Source organism: Lathyrus oleraceus, chromosome 7, assembly GCF_024323335.1.
Source record: "Lathyrus oleraceus cultivar Zhongwan6 chromosome 7, CAAS_Psat_ZW6_1.0, whole genome shotgun sequence".
In the NCBI taxonomy this organism is placed as follows: domain Eukaryota; kingdom Viridiplantae; phylum Streptophyta; class Magnoliopsida; order Fabales; family Fabaceae; genus Lathyrus; species Lathyrus oleraceus.
In genome coordinates this window covers 21,957,541-21,980,111 of record NC_066585.1, presented here as the reverse complement: position 1 = coordinate 21,980,111, position 22,571 = coordinate 21,957,541, and the positions used below count along the sequence as shown (strand labels likewise).

The 22,571-nt window shown below is 34.3% G+C and overlaps 2 protein-coding genes across 2 annotated transcripts; one reads left to right on the top strand and one right to left on the bottom strand.

Moving 5' to 3' along the window:
• Nucleotides 1-12,604: 12,604 nt before the first annotated feature.
• Nucleotides 12,605-14,502, top strand: LOC127105808 (cytochrome P450 CYP736A12). The gene is made up of 2 exons (XM_051043012.1): nucleotides 12,605-13,347; nucleotides 13,481-14,502. The coding sequence occupies exons 1-2, from the start codon at nucleotides 12,625-12,627 to the stop codon at nucleotides 14,318-14,320; spliced, it is 1,563 nt and encodes a 520-aa protein (XP_050898969.1). The 5' UTR covers nucleotides 12,605-12,624; the 3' UTR covers nucleotides 14,321-14,502.
• LOC127105807 (aluminum-activated malate transporter 9) lies at nucleotides 14,403-17,482 on the bottom strand. The gene is made up of 5 exons (XM_051043011.1): nucleotides 16,978-17,482; nucleotides 16,395-16,802; nucleotides 15,582-15,721; nucleotides 15,346-15,492; nucleotides 14,403-15,261 (listed from the first exon to the last, which is right to left on the bottom strand). The coding sequence occupies exons 1-5, from the start codon at nucleotides 17,282-17,284 to the stop codon at nucleotides 14,566-14,568; spliced, it is 1,698 nt and encodes a 565-aa protein (XP_050898968.1). The 5' UTR covers nucleotides 17,285-17,482; the 3' UTR covers nucleotides 14,403-14,565.
• Between the last annotated feature and the right edge of the window lie 5,089 nt (nucleotides 17,483-22,571).

Below are 22,571 nucleotides of genomic sequence, written 5' to 3'. Positions count from 1 at the left end.
TGTATTTTTTTGAAATTTGTTGATTTTATTCTGGTGTTAGTAGCTAATTAAACAACCAAACAATAAAAGGAATAAAAAGTACAAAATTATTACACATTGGGGGAGTGGGGTACATCTTGTCAAATGGGGATTAAAAAAATCATGAAATAAATAAAATCGGGCCCAAACAAATAATGCATGCGTGTAAGTGCAAGGGAACCGGCTCATTGTAAGAAAGCCCAAGAGTAAGCTATGTGAGGTTGACGGCGATGCTTAAAAAGCAATCGACTTACAAGGGTGTGAAAAAGGGGGGGCTCGATGTTAAATCGAGAAAATATGATTTTTATAAGTTAAAAAAAAATGGTTTCGAATGCATGATGCAATAAAAAAAACAAATCAAATTATTAAACAATAATAAATAAATAAAAAGAAATAAATATGAATAATAAAGCCTAAATATAATAAAAACAGAAAAACTACACCTAGGAGTATCGAACCCGCTACCCTAAAGATCTAGAAGTCACTCCTCTCCACCAGGCCACTTACCAACTAATTGTTATTTTAATACTAATTTAAATATATAAACTAAAATAAATTAAAAAGGATTAAAACAAAAAACTAAATAGAAAGAGGACTGTTAGTCTACTAGTAATCAAACCCAGCCGCATGGCTGTTGGGTTTACCAAGAGGGATAGATTGGAAAACTAAAACATTTATTAACTAACTAACCTAGGAACATTAAAGGAAATTTTTTCATAATGTTTTTTTTTTTTAAAATTAATTACTCTATTTAATTAAAAAATGAAAAAAGAAAATAAAGAAAGAAACACAAAAACGGATCTGTCTCTCTCACGAAGCTCGTTCACTCTCCATCGCTCAAACTCACTCTCTCTGCCTCGAACTCTCTCAACCTTGTTCTCTCTATCGCTCTCAAACTTACCCTCAATCCCTCATCTCTCATCGAAACTCCCTATCTCGAAAGCTCCCAAACCTCACGCCTTCCTCAGAATCGCTCACGATGCCAACGAAACTATGGTTCAAAAGAGGGTCGAGTGAAAATCTCACCTTCAGCGGTGAAGATAGCTCCGATGATGCTTTAATCCTCCTTCCTCGCCTCTCTAACCCAGGTTTGTTTTTATTGATTTTGGATTTTGGGTTTTCTGATTGGCCGCCGTTAACTCCTCTCAATTTTTCCTTCTCTCAGTTTTTTCTTTCTGGCTAGGGTTTGTTTGAATCGCCTCCGCCCCCTCCTCTCTCTCACTCGCTTCCTTTTATGCTGCGGATTAGGGTTTCAGTTGGTGTGACTGGCTTTCAAAGGAGAAAGCTTCCAGTATTGCTTTTGCTGCTCAGAGTTGGAGTTCAACCTGTTTGGTGATAGATTCAGAAAGGTAATCTGCACTCTTGCTTTCTTCTTCGCTTTTTTGTCTCAATTCCGATTCGGGAACTTTTTGGAATTTTACTGCTTGACAGTTATTAATCCTATTCTTTTTACTGCAGCGACTTAGAGGGAGCATTGATTGATTTTTTTTTTAACTGCCTGTGACCATGTGAAGGAATTCGTGACTTTCGTCTAAGTAAAGCAGTATCCATAATACTTCCAGCCGGTAGACCATCAACGAAAGAAGTCTTGAAGATGTTGATCGGTTGCAGAGATCCGCGGGCCAAAGCAAGGACGATCGTTGGTATCTATGATGATGCTCCACTTTTTGTGAATTCTTCAGTCAATGGCCCCCATCAACCACAAGAACTTCCCAAGAAAACTCCCCGAAAATGAGGATAGTCGGCAAGAACCCTTTCAATGAGGTTAAAAGCACATTAATCTTATAGGCTTCTGTTTTCTTATTCAGTCCGCTTTGATCACTTGCAAGCCATTCAACTGTCGAATTATAACTCTTGCTTTTGCACAACCATGATATTGAACCACATTCACATCTGGAGCCCAAAGCGCAAACTCAGTGAGCCAATTGCCCATCCGTACCCATTGTCATCAGCCACGCCGGTAACAAAAGCTCTTTTACCTTTCAAATTAATTGGTAATATTGGAATTTGGCTTGTTTTCACGGTTTTGCCTGGCCCTTTGTTGTTTGTTGCAGGTTTTGAAGTCTGTTCGAAAAATCTTCTAGATAAGATCGTCGGTGGCAGCGTCGACGGATATTGTTGCTTCATCACGTACAAGTATTTTTGACTGCTTCAATAGAGTTCGGCCAAGAGAAACAAGTTGCCGTTGTCCTACACTCTAATTGTCTCCATCTGCTTTTTTCTATGTTCAAATTGTGGAGAAAATTGCATCTGATGTTGCCCTTGCATCTGACCCGTTTCTTGCATTGCAGGTATTGATGTGGGCTTGTTTTGGCGCAGGAGGCTGGACAGGTGGTTTTGGTTGTCTTGCATAGCCATTGCAGTCATAAATGCCGGTGTCTTGGAAATTGATGCGACTGGAGAGTGCAGCTGCTAAGTTTTCCAAATCTTCCCTTGTATGGACAGCACTTAGGGACACTCGCAGCCCGCATGAGTTAGGAGGCACTATTGGTGGATATTATTATGGGAATTACCGCGTATGAAAGAGAACATGCAGAGCACCAAATGAAGCTACTTGAAGCTCAAAATGCTGCATCTGAAATTTCATTGGATGAGACAAATACTGATTCATAACTTCTGTATCTTGATGTTATCATTGTTGTCAAATTTGTATGGTCAGACAATTGTAACAAACTTAATGCAATTTTACGGCAGCCTGATCAAATGTGCCTTCAATCTATGTTCCGTGAGCATCATAAACAAGAGTTGTTTCTTCTAAAGACGTGTCAAGCACACAATGTGATAAAATAAGTGATGCATGTTCCACTCCCACATTTCTAAAGAAATTGGTATTAATATTTTGTAGGCATCCAAAATAACATCATGATCAAACCAACCCAAACTAGATGTTGTATTCAGCTGACGAAGAAGTTTGGCCACCGTAACACTTAATGACTCTTGAGTAGCAGACTGGCCCACATGAATGATTAATTAAATGAGCGATGCTTCCTGCTCTAGTGGCATCAAAGTCTCTTTGATGCATGCTCTCATCATTAAATAATAAAGGATGTAAAACAGATGACAAAAAAGCAACAATCGAAGCAACTCTTTGCTTGTTGTAATTTATATGTAATATCCAAGATGAATGCACCAAATTCCAAGTAAATTGTGCATCTATCACATGACTACAGGAAACAACTGCACTTGGTGTCACTTTGGCAACTAGCTCAAATAACATTCTGAGTGATCTTAGCATGGATAAAACAGGACTTCCTCCAGCATTTTCAAAGCTCTCAACGAGATCACCAAAAATGCATCTCAGAGTGTCATCTGAGAAGAAAGTGTAGTTTTCTTCCAAATGAATCCCATTTTTGAGAGCATGAGAAAGAACTGACAGCAACGATTCAGGCATGCCCACTTAATATCCAACAAAATAGCCCTTCGAGATCTTGCCAAAATTCCGGGTCCTAGGAGATCATTTGGCGCTCACGAAAAAGGAGTACCATATTAGAGGAATAAAATCATGAGGACTAAATGATGAATGAAATGATGATACGAATATCAGGGTCAAAATCAGGGTGTGACACCGTGTCAATAACCACTTGTCATTCGTTCAGGGATATTTTTTATTTATAACTGTTTTGTGAGTAGCTAAGTAAGGTTCAACTACACTAATATTATTCAATATATATAAATGTGCTTCAAGTATTACATCTTGATCCATTGACTTAACATTTAAACCATGAGTACCTTTACCTTCAAATCTGTCAGTATGATGAGACTTTGGAATTCCAATAGATGTTGTTTCCGATAAATAGTTTGAACAAAACTCAACATCTTCTTTTGTTATGTACCTTTCAACGATCGAAGCTTCATCTCGGTGATGATTCTTCATATATCCTTTAAATATCTTCATATATCGCTCTATAGGGTACATCCACCTTAAATAAACCAGACCATAAAATCTGATTTCTCTGACTAGATGAACAAGTAAGTGAACCATAATGTCAAAAAATGATGAAGGAGAATACATCTCCAATTGACACAACATTATTTTAGCCTCAACTTCTAATTCATCTAATTTTTTAAAATCAAGAACTTTATTACATATAAAATTGAAGAATAAGCACAATCTGGTTATACTTAGTCTTACATTTTTTTTGGAAGGATGCCACAAGTATCCACTGGTAGAAGTTGTTACATCAAGACATGAAAATTATGAGATTTTAAGCAATTAACTCAAGGTCTTTCATTGATACAAGTTTCTTGATGTTTGAAGAGTAACCTTGGGTAACTTTGATATCATGCAAACACTCGTAAAAACTCTTATTTTCCTTTTTAGATAGAGTGTGACATGCCAGAGGCAAATAAAATCTTTTTCCTCTATCTTATGGAGCCAATTGTTGTCATATACCCATCTCTACCATATCTAAACGAGAATTCTTATTATCTTTAGTCTTACTTGGAGTTTTTTAAAGTGTTCCTATCAAACTATCACACACATACATCACATCAAAACAATGTCTTACGTCGAGTCTAGACCAATATAGAAGGTCAAAGAACACCAATCTCTTTTTCCAAATATTTCTCTCAACGGGACCATCTTTATTCTTTCCAAACACAACATTAAGGTGAACGATAAGGATGGTTGAGTTTTAGAATTTTTTGATGCTCAAGGTAAACAATCTTTTTTCTAATCTCAAGCTGGTAAAAACATGTATTGGATTCACATATAGGACACACTTTATGTCTTTTGACACCATTTCTGACCAAATTACCATATGCAGGAAATTTGTTGATTATGCAAAATAACATTGCACGCACCTTAAACTTTTCACCAAAATATGCATCATCAATGTCAACACCTTTATCCCACAAAAGTTTTAAATCATCAATTAATGGACTTAGATAAACATCTATGTCATTTTCAGGTTGCCATGGTCCAGAAATCATCATAATTAACATCATATACTTGTGCTTCATGCTCAACTAAGAAGATAGGTTGTAAATCGTGAGAAGAATAAACCACGAAGAATGGTTAGTATTGAGATTACCAGAGGGGTTCATTCCATCTATGACAAACCTAAGCCTAAGGTTTCTTGGCTCAAGGCCAAAATCATGAAATAATGAACCATTTTTCTTCCATTGCAAAGAATAAGCTACATGGAAAATGTTTCCATCATATTTTTCTTTCATCTGCATGCCATCTAATATTCTTTGTGTCATTCACATTAGCAAAAAGTCTCTCTAACCTTTAAATTATTGGCAAGTACCATAACACTTTAGCAGGAGGACGCTTCTTACTAACATTATCATTGTCATCACCATTGTTGTTCTTTAACTTGTAGCGCGAGTCACCTTATTCTGGACATTGATCCAAATTTTCATACTTTTTCATGTATAATATGCAATCATTAAGGCATGCATGTATTTTGACATACTCCAAACCCATTGGACACAATATTTTCTTGACCTCATAACAATGATCTAACAATTGTTATCTTATAGTAACATTTGTTTCCACAAATCAAACAATTATGTGAAACTTTTATCTGACCACCCGCCTTTTGCCTTCAAATTAAACAATTTTAATAACACAGAAAATCGTGTAAAACTGGTGCACCCCTTATATAAGGTGCATCTTTGTCGCTACATGAAGTATAATAAATATGGGATTTCATATAAGACAAATCTCCAATATCATATATCATATCTTTTAGTCGATCATCCATATCTTCATCATCTTCATCCATTTGTGATGTCGCATTTTGATTATTATCCACTTCTCCATGGCACGTCCATGTTGTATAATTTTTACATATTCCATCACACCATAGGTGATGTAATATTTCTTTCTTTGGCCGTTTTTTGTTATCCCCTCAAACAACACAAGGACAATAAAAGATACAATTATTGTCAAGAACATTTTTTTCAAAGAATTCAAGGAATTCAAGAACTCATTTCTCATACACCGGACCTAATCTACCAACTTTCATCCAACTACGATCCATAACAAATTCTAAAATTTATACCAAAAGACTGATGTGATTGACACACTAATGTTACACACACAACATCCTAATATGAATATATGCACATGATTTGAATAAAATTTGAACATGACAACATGAATAAAATGGTAACACCTAAAGCATATTAAAAAAATTGCAACATGAATATGGCAACATGGCAACACCTAACGCATATTCACAAAATCTTAATAAAACATGAACGTGGAAACACGAATAATACACATGACATGTCAATGTCGAAAGCGTTGATTCATGAAATGCAACAAAATCCAGCAACATTTATCTGTTAAAAATAAGAAACCAATAACCCTAGCAAAGAAGATAAGCATTCATAAACGTCAGAGAGAGAGAGAGAGAGAGAGAGAGAGAGAGAGAGAGAGATAGAGCATGATAAATAACCCCAGCGAAGAACATAAACATTTAGAAGCGTAAGAGAGAGAGAGAGAGAGAGAATGATAATGTCTCATAATTCGAAGAGGATGACGATTTCGTTTTCATAAATGATATTCGTTTCCAGAAATGAATGAAGATGGTGAAGATTTCGCTATCGTTGTCATCTCGTTCGCTAGGGCACCCTTGTGTGTTATGAACGAAATGAAGTACCTGTTATGTTTTAATTTTGTGGGAAATAATTTCACAACCGTTGCAAGCTTCAAACATAGTGAAATATGGAACATATAACCATAATTTAATGAAGCAACCGTAGTTGTTATACTTTCAATTTTTAAATAACAATAAATATGAAGAGACATGCACTTATTTTTATTGAAAAATGGAAAAATGTTGATGATGGGATTCGAAGCTTGTCATCAAAATTCTATGACCACGACTAGTTTTAGGAACCATGCTGAAAAGTTTCAAAATAAAATTATAAAAAAACATGCGTATAAAAATATGATATGACTACGGTGGAAAAATGGTCGTTGTAATATTGTGTCACCGAAAATATATTTTCTAGTAGTGCAAAGACTTTGCAAAAAAGAAAAATGATTAGTAACTATCCAAGAAATATCAAAAGCAAGTATAAAATAAATTTCCTCTCCTCACAAAAAAGGTCTTTTCTCTCCTTAACATCCGAAACATCCAGGATAACTCGGGTATTGATGAGCCATCTTTTCTACATGGAAGACCCTACATTTTTGGTACCTTTATCCTATTCAAAACCCAGGTTTTCCCAAAAGGTCACCAATTTTTCCTTCACTAACGTCTCTTAAGTAGTCAAATTTTGAATGAAGACGACATAGTTATGCAACTCCCAATTAAAGTTATTTCAGGTTCAATATTTATTAATACTACCTCTGCACTTGGAAGATAAGGAGGCAATGGCGCCATCCAGAGTAATTTCTCCCCCATGAACCTTGTAGAAAACAGAGTGGGTCGCTGGGGTTCGAGGAGTCACTAGGAGGAAATCATCTTTCATATAGCCCCTAAACATCTTAGTCGTTTGGAGAAGAAAACTTATTCCTTGCCCACATAGAAGATCCTTGGAAGTGTGCGGCACAAAGAACAAGTTGAAGACGAAGCCAAATGACAACACCTTTTCTTGGTAGTCGCACCGATATTGAAATACCTTGGAAAAGGACCATGAAGACAAGTGGAGCTGAGAAGGAGCGATGTTAATATGCTTAATTAACTCCTTTTAAAACCCGATGAGGGGAAATCTAAACTTCATCCTTGTAAAACGACATTTATAGAAAGGGACCGAGTAATTGTCAAAATAGTTGCAAATCCTCTTGCCAACATGGGAAACTAACCAATAAAAGGAAATAGCCACTTTTATTTTAGCCTTTTCCACCTTATCGACATTGTCAAAGAAAGATATTATCAGGGGTGTTCATGGGTGCGGGTTGACCCACAAACCCACTGACCCAAACCGAACCAACCCATAAATTCTCTGAACCCATTCATTTACGGATATACCCAACCTAACCTATAACAACCCGTATAGTTTTGGTTAGAGTATCGGATTTGAGTTTTGCAACCCGCAGACCTGTTGACCCAACCCATTGATGTGGTTTTAGTAATTTATTTTTATTTTTATTATTATTTTAAATAAAAATATAAAATTAATATATCGCTAATAACCATAATTTTTCCAAATTTTATTCTCCACCAATACTACTACTAGACCAATGAATTTACGTAATTCTAAAATTAAATATTTTTATTTTTTATTTTCTTTTGTATCATTTCTAACTTATGTATTTTATGAAAATAATGTGCCTTGTTGAATTTTATACTATAATCAAGTGTTAAATCGTGATGATTAACTTTACTAGATATTATATAATGTGTTTCATCAAAATTGAGTGTTATAAATGAATATGATTGTATTGAGTTGTCTGACATTTTTTTAAATCGACAAAAAAAATCATAAAAAAATATATTTTTATTCGAAACACAACCCATGAATCCAACTCAATCCAACCCAACCCAATCCGCAAATAAACAGGTCGGTTCAGGTTAGTTTTGATAATAAAATTGCGGGTTGGACGACGAACCCAACCCATTGAATTTTGAACGGGTTTGGTAACGGGTTAGGCCAAACCCGATCCAATCCAACCTATGTACACCCCTAGATATTATGCCCACCAACTCAGGATCCACCCAAAGGTACAACTCGACGTCTGTCGATGATAGTAAGTCTCCACGTCCCCACTTTACCACTTCTTCCCGGTTGTCATACAAAAGGTAACGCATGTCAAAAACTACATTATTATTCCTAAAGACAAGATTATCTTTAAGTTATATATCACTAAGATCTTGACCATGTACCGTCCTAAAAGTGTTGCTAAAAAGGATAGCTCATCGCTCATCTAAAGCCTCTATGAATGCATTTACATCAGTGTAATATTTGATGGATGAAACAAGACAAGCAACCACTTCCCTATAATATAGATTACATGAGTTCCCATATGCATCTCCTTCAAAATCCCTAAGAGGAAAATCACCACATTGTACATAACTCCCTCCGGACCTAGAACTATCACTCATCACAATAAAACTGGGGGAAATCAGGGCCATTAATTTGTAGAGGTTTAGTATGTGGAATATCATGATTCTCATTAATTGATAATACTGGATAATTCCCCCCTACCATCTTCGTTTGTATTTTCACACATTTTCTAAGTCATCCATGATAAACGCTACAAAGGATAAATAACAAATACAAAGGAAAATATTAGAAAGTGGTACCTAAGCAAGAGATGGAGTAAAAAACTACTTAGAGCAATAAGAGTTTGGCAATGGGGTTGGACCATTAATGATAAATCCTAATAAGAAGAGAGTATGTCAAGAAACAGGAATTACCAGGACTTTGAAGAAGAAGAGGAAAATGTCACATGATTACAAAGTTCAATTACGAGAGGGAACACAAAATTGTTCGAAAAGTCCGAGCAACCCTTATATAATGGACTAGATGAAACAAATCAATGTTGTAGAATGAAAGCAAATGGAAGGTAAAAAATCAACAGTCCAAGTGATACCTCGAAAAACATAACGATATTTGAGTACACTCGAGCACCCTAGGTTGAAGCGCTACACCATAACATATAAACCTAAGGCCATGTACAAAGAAACTTATGAAACGTCTCAATGATGAGATGGAATTTAATGGACTTGTCCCTAGCTCTTTTCCACCTCTTAACACATGATCACGGTTAGACGTACCCTACCCAACTCCTTCGAAGACTTGATAACAAGCTTTGGGGGCAACTATTCTAGGTCGACCTCAAGTCCATACAAGGAAGACCCAATTTTGCCTACCACATAAATATTGCCACTTGAGCAGCAAAAATATATGATTTTTAATTCATAAGTCACTATATCCCCTTTACTAAAATTGATTTGGGCATTAAAGTGTTAACCTTGTAGATTCATCCCGCGCAAACACTCAAAAACAGCTTACACCACCACTTCTAGGATCTGCATAAACAATTATGATTAATATGTATTGTAGAAAACCCAAAGTCCTACATTGATTGAAAATAGAGCATTAAAAGAGTTTATATACACAAATATCCCTCACCTAACAAGTCGGTTTTATAAGGACAAGTTAAGTCAAACACTAATATAACAAAACAAATGTTAAATAGTTTATATCACATAATTTTGACCATTATGACTAGGGCCGGCCCAATAAAACTGGATACCTAGTTCTAATTTAAAAATGGATCAAAGTTTATAAAAATAAAATTATAATAATTAAAATTTACACATAAAAATATAATTATATATTAATAGAAATAAGATTTAATTATAATTATATTAATTTTGATCAATCTTATTATTTTTAATGTATTGCGTTTTTATTATAGTATATTTTTAATTTATTTGATTATTTATAATATATATTTTTTATATTTATTAATATTAATGTAAAAAAATTAGATTTTTTAAAATTTTGAAGCATTCTAAAATTTAAAGCCATGTGCTAAAGAGTTTGTTGCTCTGCACAGAATCGAACCTGATTATGACAAAATATAATTTTTTAACACAAAATATTTTACACATTTTTATCCATTAACATTTCTTCTATATTTTACATTTTATATAATTTTAATTTAATAGCTTAAACACTACACTCAATACTCTGAAATAGTTTTTATTTTTATTTTTAATTGCTGTTGAATAACAAAATTCTTTCTTGAACGTAATTTTTTGAAATAATAGTTTGGAGACTACAACCTTACTTTAACGACATTGTGAAACAATGTCACCACATTGAGGTAAAGCTCTAAGCACCTTAATCCTCCATGACTAAAATAAAATTTGTTTCAAAAATAAATGTTATTTTTAACTTTCAATATAGAAAGGATTATTATTTTTTCAATTGAATTCTTTAATTATTATTTTACGCATTATTTCTAATATGATTATAAGGTTAATTTAATAAAAGTGTAAGATTTATGATAATATTATTACATTATTTAATATGTGTATAAATTTTTTTAACAATCATTTTAAAAGGAGAGGGTAATAATTATTATTAGTAGGGATGAAAATATGTCAGACCAACTAACAATGATTTACGGGCTAATCTACGCATGATTAGACTAGGCCAGACTTTTTCTTAAATAAAAAAGACACAAACTTTTTTATAAGCTTATTTAGCACGGTTTTAAATTGTCACCCCACACTTGCAAATTTTCAATATATCTAAAAAAATCATTTTTTTTAAAATTGACATGTTTTTATCCTAAATTTGCTATCTATTGAAAATTTTCTATTTTTCCATTTTTTATCAAAATTTTCAAAAATTTCTGATAAAAGATGAATATTTCCTAAAATAATTTGAAAAATGCCGAAATTTTCAAAATTTCACCGATTTTTTTTAAAATTACAGATAAACAATCGAAAATTCCAAAATTTCAAGTAGACTACAATACTTTTCAAAATATCCGTTAATATTAAAAAAAATTATTTTATTTTATTGAATATGAATTATCAAAAAATTTACTTTAATTAAAATTTTCGATATAAATTGATACATTTAGAATTTCTGATAATATTTGTAAACGTAAATTTCAAAAATTTCGATATACCAAAAGTTATAAATACACTACAGAAATTTTATCAAAAATTTATTTCAGGATCAGTTTTAAAATTCTGAAATTATGGAGAGTGTAGCTTTAAATGAGGTAGTGACAAGTTAAACTCATGCGGTAAGTAAGAAAAATCTTTTAATCTATCATGCCGATCTATTTTAAAAAAATTAGATAACTTTATTATTATATTGTATTTTATACTTTAAATTAAAATACGAAAATAAATTTAATTATTTTGAAAATTTTATGAAAATAAATTAAAAAAATATTATGAATAATTTTATAAGTTGTTTTCGTAAGTTCTTAGTAATAAATAGTATCACCAAATTTATGCTAGTATGTAAACTTGAATGATTCAATAAAAATAAATATTTAATTTTATTGATCTTTTAATTCGTTAGTCTATTTAATATAATTGAATTTCTTATTTACAAATATTCAAATGAAATAGATTTTTAAATAGATTAATAGGTGAATGAGACCTTCGAAAAGATTAAATTCACATATAAAAATAACTTATATGATAGACTACAAAATCTAATAGGATTGAGCCTATTCCCACCTCTAATAACTAGTCAATAACAATTGTGGAATTCCACCGTCAAGGTTTTGTGCTTTGAATTTTCAATGGTGAAAAACAAACCTTATTAACGTCACTAAGCTTTAAAAAGTGGTGAAATTTTATAGTCATTATTTATTTAGTTTTTATTCCGTCAACTTATATGTTTGTCTGCTCGTTCAGTTTCAAAGTGATTGACATTTTCTAAGTTCACCTAACTCATTCACTCTTTTTTAATATATTTTACATCAACTTATTTATTTACGTTCACTCTTTTATCCTATAAAACTCACGTGAATTTTATTATTTTATATAATATATATTATTATGAGTTTTATTAGAAAAAGGCGGAAAAAAAATAGTGTAATTGAGATGAAATAGTTAATTAGTAAAATGGTTAGACGGTCTTGGAAGAGTCATGACCAGCAGCCTCCAAGTGGTAGCTTGAATTATCAACCAGCTACCACACTATTAAAACCTACGTGTGCTTATGATAAACCAGAAAGAACCTACTGTTTCATTTTCATGTTTCAACCATAACATGATACCATTATTCCTCTTTTTCACACTCATCATCACCACCATCTTTTTGCTACGTCGAAAACAACCCAAACATGACGGGAAACATCCGCCTGGTCCACCGGGCTATCCTGTCATCGGTAACCTCCACATGTTAGGCACCCTCCCACACCGTTCCCTCCAAGCCTTATCCAAAAAACACGGTCCCATCATGTCACTACGTTTAGGACAAGTTCCAACAGTCATAGTCTCTTCATCTTCAGCAGCCGAACAATTCCTCAAAGCAAATGATGTAGCTTTCGCTAGCCGTCCAAGACTCGAAGCCCCGCACTGCCTAGCTTACGGTTCTAAGGGGTTAGCTTTCTCTGAATATGGCGGGTATTGGCGTAACATGAGGAAGATTTGTACTCTGCAGCTTTTAAGTACTTCTAAAGTCGAATCGTTTTCGTCTTTGAGAAAGAGAGAAATGGAGTTAGCTTTGACGTTGTTGAAGAAATCTGCGAGTTCGGGTGAGGTTGTTGATGTGAGTGAGTTTGTGCATGATGTTATAATGGATATTGTGTGTAATATGGTGTTGGGGTGTAGTATCGACGAGGTTTTTGATTTGAAGAGGCTAATTCAACAAGGGATGAACCTTTCTGGTGCTTTTAATCTTGCTGATTATGTTCCTTTTCTTAAAGTTTTTGATCTTCAGGTATGTATATCCTCAAAGACGGCTCTGATGATTGAGTCAAGGATACACCTGACTTGAATCATGCCTACAGTTTCTTGATTTCAAATCACAAACTTTCTGACTTGAATAATTTTGCGTTGACTTTTATTGTCAGGGTTTAAGAAGAAGGTACAAGAGAACTCATAAAGAACTTGACCAAGTGTTGGAGAAGATAGTTAAGAAGCATGAAGAAAGCTCAGAAAAACAGAATGGAGGACAGAAGCATAAGGACTTTATAGACATTCTACTGTCACGGATGAACCAGCCGATCGATTCGTCTGATGAACAAAACAATGTCGTTGATCGAACAAATATAAAGGCTATAGTCTTAGACATGATTGCTGGTTCATTTGAAACTTCTGCAACCGTCGTGGAGTGGGCTTTATCCGAGCTCATGAGACATCCAAGAGTAATGAAAAATCTCCAACAAGAGTTAGATAATGTCGTTGGGGTGAACAAAATGGTGGAGGAAAATGATTTGTCAAAGTTAAGTTACTTAGATATTGTGATCATGGAGACTTTAAGATTATATCCCGCGGGACCACTCGTGCCACGCGAGTCAACGGAAGATGCTGTGGTTGATGGTTATTTTCTACAAAAGAAATCTAGAATAATTGTGAATATATGGGCAATAGGAAGAGATTCTAAGATATGGTCCGAAAATGCTGAAGAATTTTATCCAGAGAGATTCGCGGATAAAAATTTAGATTACCGCGGAAATGATTTCCAGTTTATACCGTTCGGTTTTGGTCGAAGAGGATGTCCTGGAATAAACTTGGGACTAGTTACGGTTAAACTTGTTGTCGCTCAACTGGTACATTGTTTTTCTTGGGAACTTCCCTCGAATATGACTCCGAATGATTTGGACATGACAGAAAAATTTGGTCTCTCAATCCCAAGAGCCAAGCACTTGCTTGCCGTGCCAACATATCGTCTTCACGGGGAAGCAACATGACGAGTCGAGTTTATCATAGTTCAAGGAAGGATTGAACTAATGGAAAGTTGTACTATAAGCACCCTTGTAGTTTTCAAGACACTGAACTAAAAATTGTATTCTTTTCTGATATAATGATATAAATCGAAAAATTTGTATACATTTTAACAATACAATGTAAAAAAAGTGAAGTATTTGCTCTAGCTCTAAAGATTCATCTCGCATTCGCCAAAGCGGATTCAACGATGCAGTTACTGCAAATAATTTTAGGATCTGAAGCAGTTGAACAATCTGTTCCAAAATCCAGTAGGGGTCACAACAACTGGTTCAAGGGGGTCCTTAAAGTTAGCTTTCTCACCCAATTCTTCAAATGAATCCACCAAGTTTTGAAGCCTTGCTACAAACTCAATCAGAAGCGATGTAAACGTCGTTAGAGACAACGAACTAGCACTTTCTAAAGTTTTCGATTCTTCCACTTTTGCCTTCGCATCTGGTTTGTAGTAAACATGAGCAGGCCAAGACTGTGGTTGTTTCATAGACATGTTTTCATTGGCAATAGAAGCAGGCACAGCTGAAATATTATTATTATCCGTAGTTTTTCCATCCCAATTGTTTTGAACTTCAACCGATCTAAGATCAAGTACAGCTTCACTTAGAGACTTGTACTCTAGAAATTTTCTATCTTGATCCATGTTAAAGAGGCCCTTAGAATTACTATTATCCGTTTCTTCTCTGGGACGGCTTCCGATTTCCCAGAGCTCTGAGTTTACTAGGAGGTAAGATTTTTTATCGATCTTCTGTTGCAATTCTTCGGCCGCTTCGTGTACTTCGTATAACAAATCTCCCCTGCCTAGTTTCTCCATCTTCTTGACTTTGTTTCCAAGTTCGCGCAACACTTTTGCTCCTTCGGAGCCTACCCTCTTCAGCTCATTGCGGAAAACCTGTCTCTTTTCAGCTGGAGCCTACATATCAAGAAGAAAGTTTGTATTTTTGTCGCATCGAAAACAAAATTTAAGTTTCAAATGCACTGCAATGATTAGAAGTACCTGAATTTCAGAAAGTATGCATCCATGCATGGCCATGACCATAAAAGCACAATGTCTTAGAGCTCCACTTACTTTGACATAATTCTTCCATGGATAATTAAGACTTTTGTATCGACCATGAGGTGGTTCCCACACAGCAAATCCCAGCTTCGATCAATAACACATGTGTCAATGAGTCATTTATGATGAAAAATAGAATACTCATGAAAGAGACAGAAAAATGAAGTAGACAATACCAATGAGTCCTCGTTACTTGTTGATTCAACAGCTGATCTGTAGCCACTGTAAACTGGATCCTCAGCAGCAGCTTGATAAGTTAGAATTTTGGACGGAACTTTCTCGTATTCAACACAATTAAGATAGTGATTTACAACCCCTGAAAACAAGTTCAACAAAGTTGTTCAAATTCAATCAACCCATGAAACAAGATTAAGCAGCAGAAAACTAAATAAAACTCCACCCATTCCCAAATATATAAATTATGGTTGCAGACGCGGATATGACCTCAGACCTTAAGACGGGCACAGACACACTCTCAGGTCCCAAGCCTTCACCAACAGGTCAACCCATGAGGGTTGCGTGCAGAAAAAATCTTGATTCATACCAAAAAAATCTACTGCCAAAAATGCTTTTAAGTTATGGTTGCAGACACGGATATGACCATTGTGATTGTAGACAATGCAGGTCGTTACGTCATGAATTTATGTTTTATTAGCTTAAAATCTTATAGTTTTTTACTTACATCAGAAGTCACATATCTTCTATTTTTTTTCTTCGAAAACCTCATGTATAGAAACGAAAGATAGAAAAATAATTTGAGTGAACACAACATAATTTGTTGCAGCGATTCACTGTTCTGTTACAACGTTGATCACAATGAAATTGCAATCTGATGTAGTTATAACTAGAAAGACTGCTTTCAGAACTTGAAAACGTGACCTACAAACCACAAGCCATCAACTTTACCATTTTACAGAGGCGTGGTCTCACATGATATTATATAGTGACTACAAATAAAACGTGATCATAAGAAAAATGTTGAAAAATACCTTCCAAAGAAGTTGCAACACCCATGAAATTCTTGGTCACAAGATTATGCAGATCCTCACCAGCCCAGATAGGATATATGCAGACATTGACTCCCAAAGATACAGCAGCGCCAAGTGCAATGAGCAAAAATCTACTTATAGATGTTTCAAGAAATTCCCCCGTATGATAACCAGAGACCGTAATGTAGCAATAAGTAATCAAGAACACACGGAAACCATACTCATAAGGCTTCAAAGTTGGGTAAAGTTTCGCATAGGTAGCACAAAATCCAACAACAAACGTATTAATAATAACTATAACTTCTTCCCAATCTCCAGCCAATGCCGATAACTCTCCCATTCCTACCGCAAGTCCTCCAGCCGATAACGTCCCTAACCCTCTGTTAAACCCCTTGCTAAATGTCGCTCCTGCAAAATTGAACACACAATCAATACAATAGGTAAGTAAAGTTTGATCAACAATTGTTATGATTTTTTTTGCATGAATTAACTACATGAATCAGCTTCTGCATAAAATCAAACACATACCCTGCAATTATATAAAACTTAAAAAACAAATTATTTACAATGAAAACAGAATTACCTATGCTGAATTCAAAAACGACTACAACAGTTAGAATAGCCCAAACAGAGTGACGAGTCAAATCCTGAAAGGGTTCTTTAAGAAAAATCAATAGTGATATAAGAATCAAAGCAAGAGCCATTTTAGCGGCAAAGATAATCTTCCTCGGATCAGAACGACCCATTTCGTAGGCCATCTTAGCAACACCTTTCACCTTCTGCTTAAAACTCATCATCCTAGATTGTTCTTGTTCTTGTTGCAAACCAACAATATCACTGCCTTTCACCGGAAGAAGGTTCTCCTTTTTATCAGATAAGTTTGAAGCCATAATCGATTACTTTGTTGCTAAGCAAAAGAGAAGAATGAGGATGAAATGCTAGTTATATATTGGGAAGAGAAAAAGAAGAAGAGAGTATATATATGAATGAAAGTGAAGATATGTGAGAATTTTGTGGAGAATGGATACTATAGAGAAACAGAATTTGAGGATTTTTTATGAATGGTTCCCAAAAAAACAGAACTTTTCATGGTTGGATTGTTTTGTTTACGGAACTATATAACAAACAAACGAGTTTGAACACGTGACATGATAGTCACAAAAACCACAACCTTATATATGAAACTAGATTCTATGCTCTTATTCTATTAGTAACCGCTTGATATTAATCAGATAGTTTAGAAAAAGGAAAGTTATTTTTTTTATATTATAATTTAAAAATGCTAGTTTAGAATAAAAACGGTCTGATCTTGATCTGACGGTATGGAATGGTTGGCTGCATGGTTTTAGGAACTGCGTAACTGCAGTAAATTGAAGTACCGTATATTGTTCCGGTCAACATCACTTGGTTGTTTTATTCTAGACTATGCTCTACTTTATTGTTATTTTGTTATATTGGAATTAAATGTTATTTTCTTCTTTTATCTTTTATTCATAGTATTTAGTTTTTACGTTTTATTCCTAGTATTTAGTTTTTATTTGTTTTTGTTGTTTATCTTTTATCTAGTTTTCTGTTTTAATTGTTAATAAAAGGTAAACTTATTTAATTTTGTACGAGATTAAAGTAAATATTATTAAAAATGAAAATGGACAATAATTATTAAAATGAATAAAAATATATATTAAATAATAGAGAAATGAAAAAAAAGTTATATTTTAATCATTTTTGGCGATCTTATTATTAGAAAAATATTAACATGGCGTATGTTAAAAATATAAAATATGGAAATATCTTTTTGGAAATTGCACTTTTTTAATTTTACATATTTAATATAATTTTTTATTTTTTAAAATATTTAATACTTCTTTTTGTTCTATTTATAAGAGAATATTTTCTTTTTAGATCTATTGAGTAGTTGATGTATTTGATATATATATAATAGATCATATACACGGATTACTCAATGAATATAAAAAATATATATTTTTCTTATAAATAAGATTAAAGAAAGTATTATCTTAAGAATATGTTGACTCCATGAATAACTTTAAAATGAGTTATTTCACTTAATAATTCAATATTAATAGACGCTCTTACTATTTTTATATTATATTAAAAATTAAACACACAAAATTTCATATAAATTTAATAATTGTAGTCTTCTTAACTATTATTATTTACTTATATTTATTTAAAGTATATTAGACGATTGTCCTTGCTAGAAAATACAATAAGAGTATTTCTGTAATTAGATGGTTATATGTGTTGTTTAGGGTTGTATGTGGGGTTTACAATTAGCTCATGCAGAGTGATGAAAAATTATGTATATATGTTTTATGAGTTAAAATGATATTCCTTTTCGAGCTCTAAGGATAAGGTATTTAAAGAAGCTCATTGGACTTGCTCTAGAGAGTGATGAACTTCACTCCTCTTTCTGAAACGTGGAAAACAAGAGAGTTATTACCCCTATATCAAGAGAATCACAATTATCCTCTTTGACTCTTTCTCCCCGTCTGTTATGATGGAACACGCCAACTCCCGCATTCACTAGGCAAATCGATAATGGAAGTGAGTTCATATGGGCCCAAACCAATTAGCAGGCGTCAGACGACTACTAAGACCCAAGAGATGTCATGACCCAATTAGGGAGTCATATTGCTCCATAGGAAAGCTCGTCCTTGCCGGCATGTTTTGCCTTTCTTATGTGAGTTGTCCCTTCTTAAGGCCTAACATAATTATAAAAGTACATAATCCCTCAAGCACGGGGGCTTGTAAAGGACAAAGTGATTTAATTTGATTGTTTCCAAACTTCACGCTTGGGTTAACCCCAAAGAGCCTTTTGGATCATTATCATACCCCAATTTTAACCCTCAATCAATAAACTAATGTATTCACCAAACGTTCGCATTATCTACTCGTCATAGCATGCATTTATTTCCGTATAATGCTTAAAGTGTCGACTAGAATAAATTTTCGGATCTACAGACATATCAGTTGAATCAATTTTCAAATGTATGTAAAATTAGCGGGCGAAAAATTTTAAGATCGGACTTACAGCTTTCAGTTTTATTAATCTACGGTTCGCATAGTTTAACCTGGCGTGCTCATTTTATTTTTTCGACTCCTTTTGTAGTTGCATTTTGATCAGCCTGAACCTTTTCAACCAGACACTTTTTATTGAAAAAGTTGATCAAAACCTATTTGTTTACCATAAGTTTATGTCGCGCTGGTCATTTTAGTGCATTCATTTTATTTTTTCGAACATTTTCATGTCCGATTCTTTTTCATTTTTAATACTTTTATTTTTTCTTTTTAGCCAAAATAATTAGAATTAATCATGTATCTAGTTTGATTTTATCATACTTATTTTAAATTTTTTTAATTTTTAGTTAATTTAATTAGTTTGAACTCATGATGTATTAAAAATCACTAAGAGGGAATTGTTGGCATTTGAAAAATTGGGAAACCCTACTAATAAGCATATATACGCTAAATGTTGCTGATGAAGAAAAAAAAGGAGAAACTCTCACCAAAATTGAACTCACGGCGCCCATTGGCAAAGGCGAAAACAAAAGTAAAAGCTAGAAAAAAAGAAGCAAAAGAGGTGTGAGATTCATTATTATATTCATTGTGAAACTACACATTTCCATACAATGAACCAGATATGCTTGGATCTTCATTTTTTGAACACCATGTTTTTCCAATTGACACCACTCACACGCGTTTCCTTGAATTACTACTTTAATCACGTTACCACACACGAGAAACCTTCTCCTACGATTCACGGTCGTCTAACAAACCACCGCATTACCATTATATCGCGTTCGTCCTCCCCCTTTGTCTCTCTATCTCTTCCGGAACCACCTCAACAGAGAACATATCACCACCACTACTACAAACCCCAACCATCAACCTTTCATCTCTTTGTGCCGGTTTTACCACCACCTACACCAAACACAACCCACCCACTCACATCTTTACAGCTAAACCTCCTTCGTAACCCAAACCTATAACCTTCATCATAAGCTTTCGCAAGTGTTTGAAATAAACCAGTATGTGAAGCTAGCAGAAATATACCTGAATGTATCGCACGCTCGAACATACAACAAAGTTGCCATCGAACTTTATTTATTCCCGAAGGAAAGGGAAAACATCAATAAAACCCGAGGGAAAGAGATATGTTGGGTAAGGAAGTCGGTTATGCAAGGGGAATGTATTAGCACCCCAAACATCCATGGTATTCCATGGGAACCGTTTTGATTGTTCTCTCTCGAATAGGTGTTATCTAAATATTACTCGCAAAAGAATGGGAAAAGGAAAAGAAAATAGATAGAGTGCTCGGTGATTATTGGGGCCCTCATGCCTACGTACCCTCATAATGCAATGAGGAATTCAGAGCTCCATAGTTCAAAGAACTAGTGGTAGGAGGTGAAAAGAAGTGTGATAAAGGTATGGTCTGAACCAAAGGATAGTGTTTTCAACTTCAACAAAGGGGAAATATGAACCCAAGAGTAAAACTGATATGAACCAACAAGTGAGGGCCTACAACACTGTATTGGAACAACCGAAAAAGATTGAATTAAGTGTTTGGTTTCATAGCACAAACAACTTTTGGTTCACCAGGCGGACTGTTATTAGGCATCCTAAAAGAATGAGTATGAGACGCACAAGAAAGTATTGTTGGGTGCAAGGAAGAATATATCACTTGCTTGGATACAAACAATTCGAGATCAAAGGAGAATAATATCTTGGATCCATGAAGGAATAAACTCTGAACCGAAGAGCAAAAGAGGTATTGACTAGGACGTGGAGGAAACTAAGCATACCCACTCCTGTCACAGCAAATTAAATGTTTGGGGACATTCCAAACAGCTCTTAGTTCACAAGGCAGCCTATTCATTAGGCGTCCTAAAAACATGAGTATGAGACCCACAAGAAAGTATTGTTGGGTGCAAGGAAGAATACATCACTTGCTGGGATACAAATAATTCGAGATCAAAGGAGAATAATATCTTGGATCCATGAAGGAATAAACTCTGAACCGAAGAGCGAAAGAGGTATTGACTAGGACATGGAGGAAACTAGGCATACCCACTCTTGTCACAGCAAATTAAAAGTTTGGGGATAATCCAAACATCTCTTAGTTCACAAGGCAGACTATTCATTAGGCGTCCTAAAAGGATATGAATGGAATCCAAGGAAAAATTATATTTGATCTAAAAGAGATGGTATTGATTGATGAATGAAGAATGATTGATTAATAAATAATGTAGATTGATAAATAAGGTAGCTCGCGAAGAATCTGAGTTCTCCTGCCTACGTATCCTTGTAGTGTAATAAGGAAATAAGAGATTTCGTAATTCTGCCCACTAGGACTGAAAACAAGGTGATTGATGAGGCAAAAGAATATTATAGAATGATTAAATTGAAATGATGGAATATACTTGATAATTATTTGATAAGAAACACACTAAAGTCTATGAGTAAAGGTGGATACGATGAGCGCTGGGTCATTCGTCCCATACCCAAAGATATCCAGAATGGGGGTAGGAATTCTCCAGTCCCACTCTTTTTTTACTACTTAAGGCTCGTGACATGTAATTCTCGTCTTAACTTTCAAATTGGTGAAGGAGAATCCTTGTTGTTGTTTCTTGTATTGATGAAGACCTTATCAATCGTTCAATTCGAATTGCACTAAAGTCTATGAATAGAGGTGAATACGATGAGCGATGGGTCATTCATCCCATACCCAAAGATATTCAGAATGGGGGTAGAAATTCTCCAGTCCCACTTCTTCTCTATTACTTAAGGCTTGTATCGTACAACTCGATTCATGATTGATAAGTTGTTGATGTAGTCCTTGCTTGTTGTATTGCTTTGTAAGAGAGAGAGAGAGAGAGAGAGAGAGAGAGAGAGAGAGAGAGAGAGAGAGAGAGAGAGAGAGAGAGAGAGACTCGCTAATAATATCTTTAAACTGCACTAAAGTCTATGAATAAAGGTGAATATAATGAGTGTTGGGTCATTCGTCCCATACCCAAAGATATTCAGAATAGGGGTAGGAATTCTCCAATCCCATTCCTTCTCTATTACTTAAGGCTCATGCTACACGATTCTAACTTTGATTTAACAAGCTCTTGAAGTTTCCACCTTTGATGTACTTGTATTATCCGCTGCTCG

What these genes read in the sequence shown, in the direction of transcription:
- LOC127105807 (XM_051043011.1), bottom strand. Translation starts at nt 17,284, where the DNA reads ATGGCTTCAAACTTATCTGATAAAAAGGAGAACCTTCTTCCGGTGAAA. An exon ending in TGTTGCAACTTCTTTGGAAG is followed by an intron (nt 15,722 to 16,394) that starts GTATTTTTCAAC and finishes ACTTGTTTTCAG; the next exon opens with GGGTTGTAAATCACTATCTT. An exon ending in GCATACTTTCTGAAATTCAG is followed by an intron (nt 15,262 to 15,345) that starts GTACTTCTAATC and finishes CTTGATATGTAG; the next exon opens with GCTCCAGCTGAAAAGAGACA.
- LOC127105808 (XM_051043012.1), top strand. Translation starts at nt 12,625, where the DNA reads ATGATAAACCAGAAAGAACCTACTGTTTCATTTTCATGTTTCAACCAT. An exon ending in TTAAAGTTTTTGATCTTCAG is followed by an intron (nt 13,348 to 13,480) that starts GTATGTATATCC and finishes TTTTATTGTCAG; the next exon opens with GGTTTAAGAAGAAGGTACAA.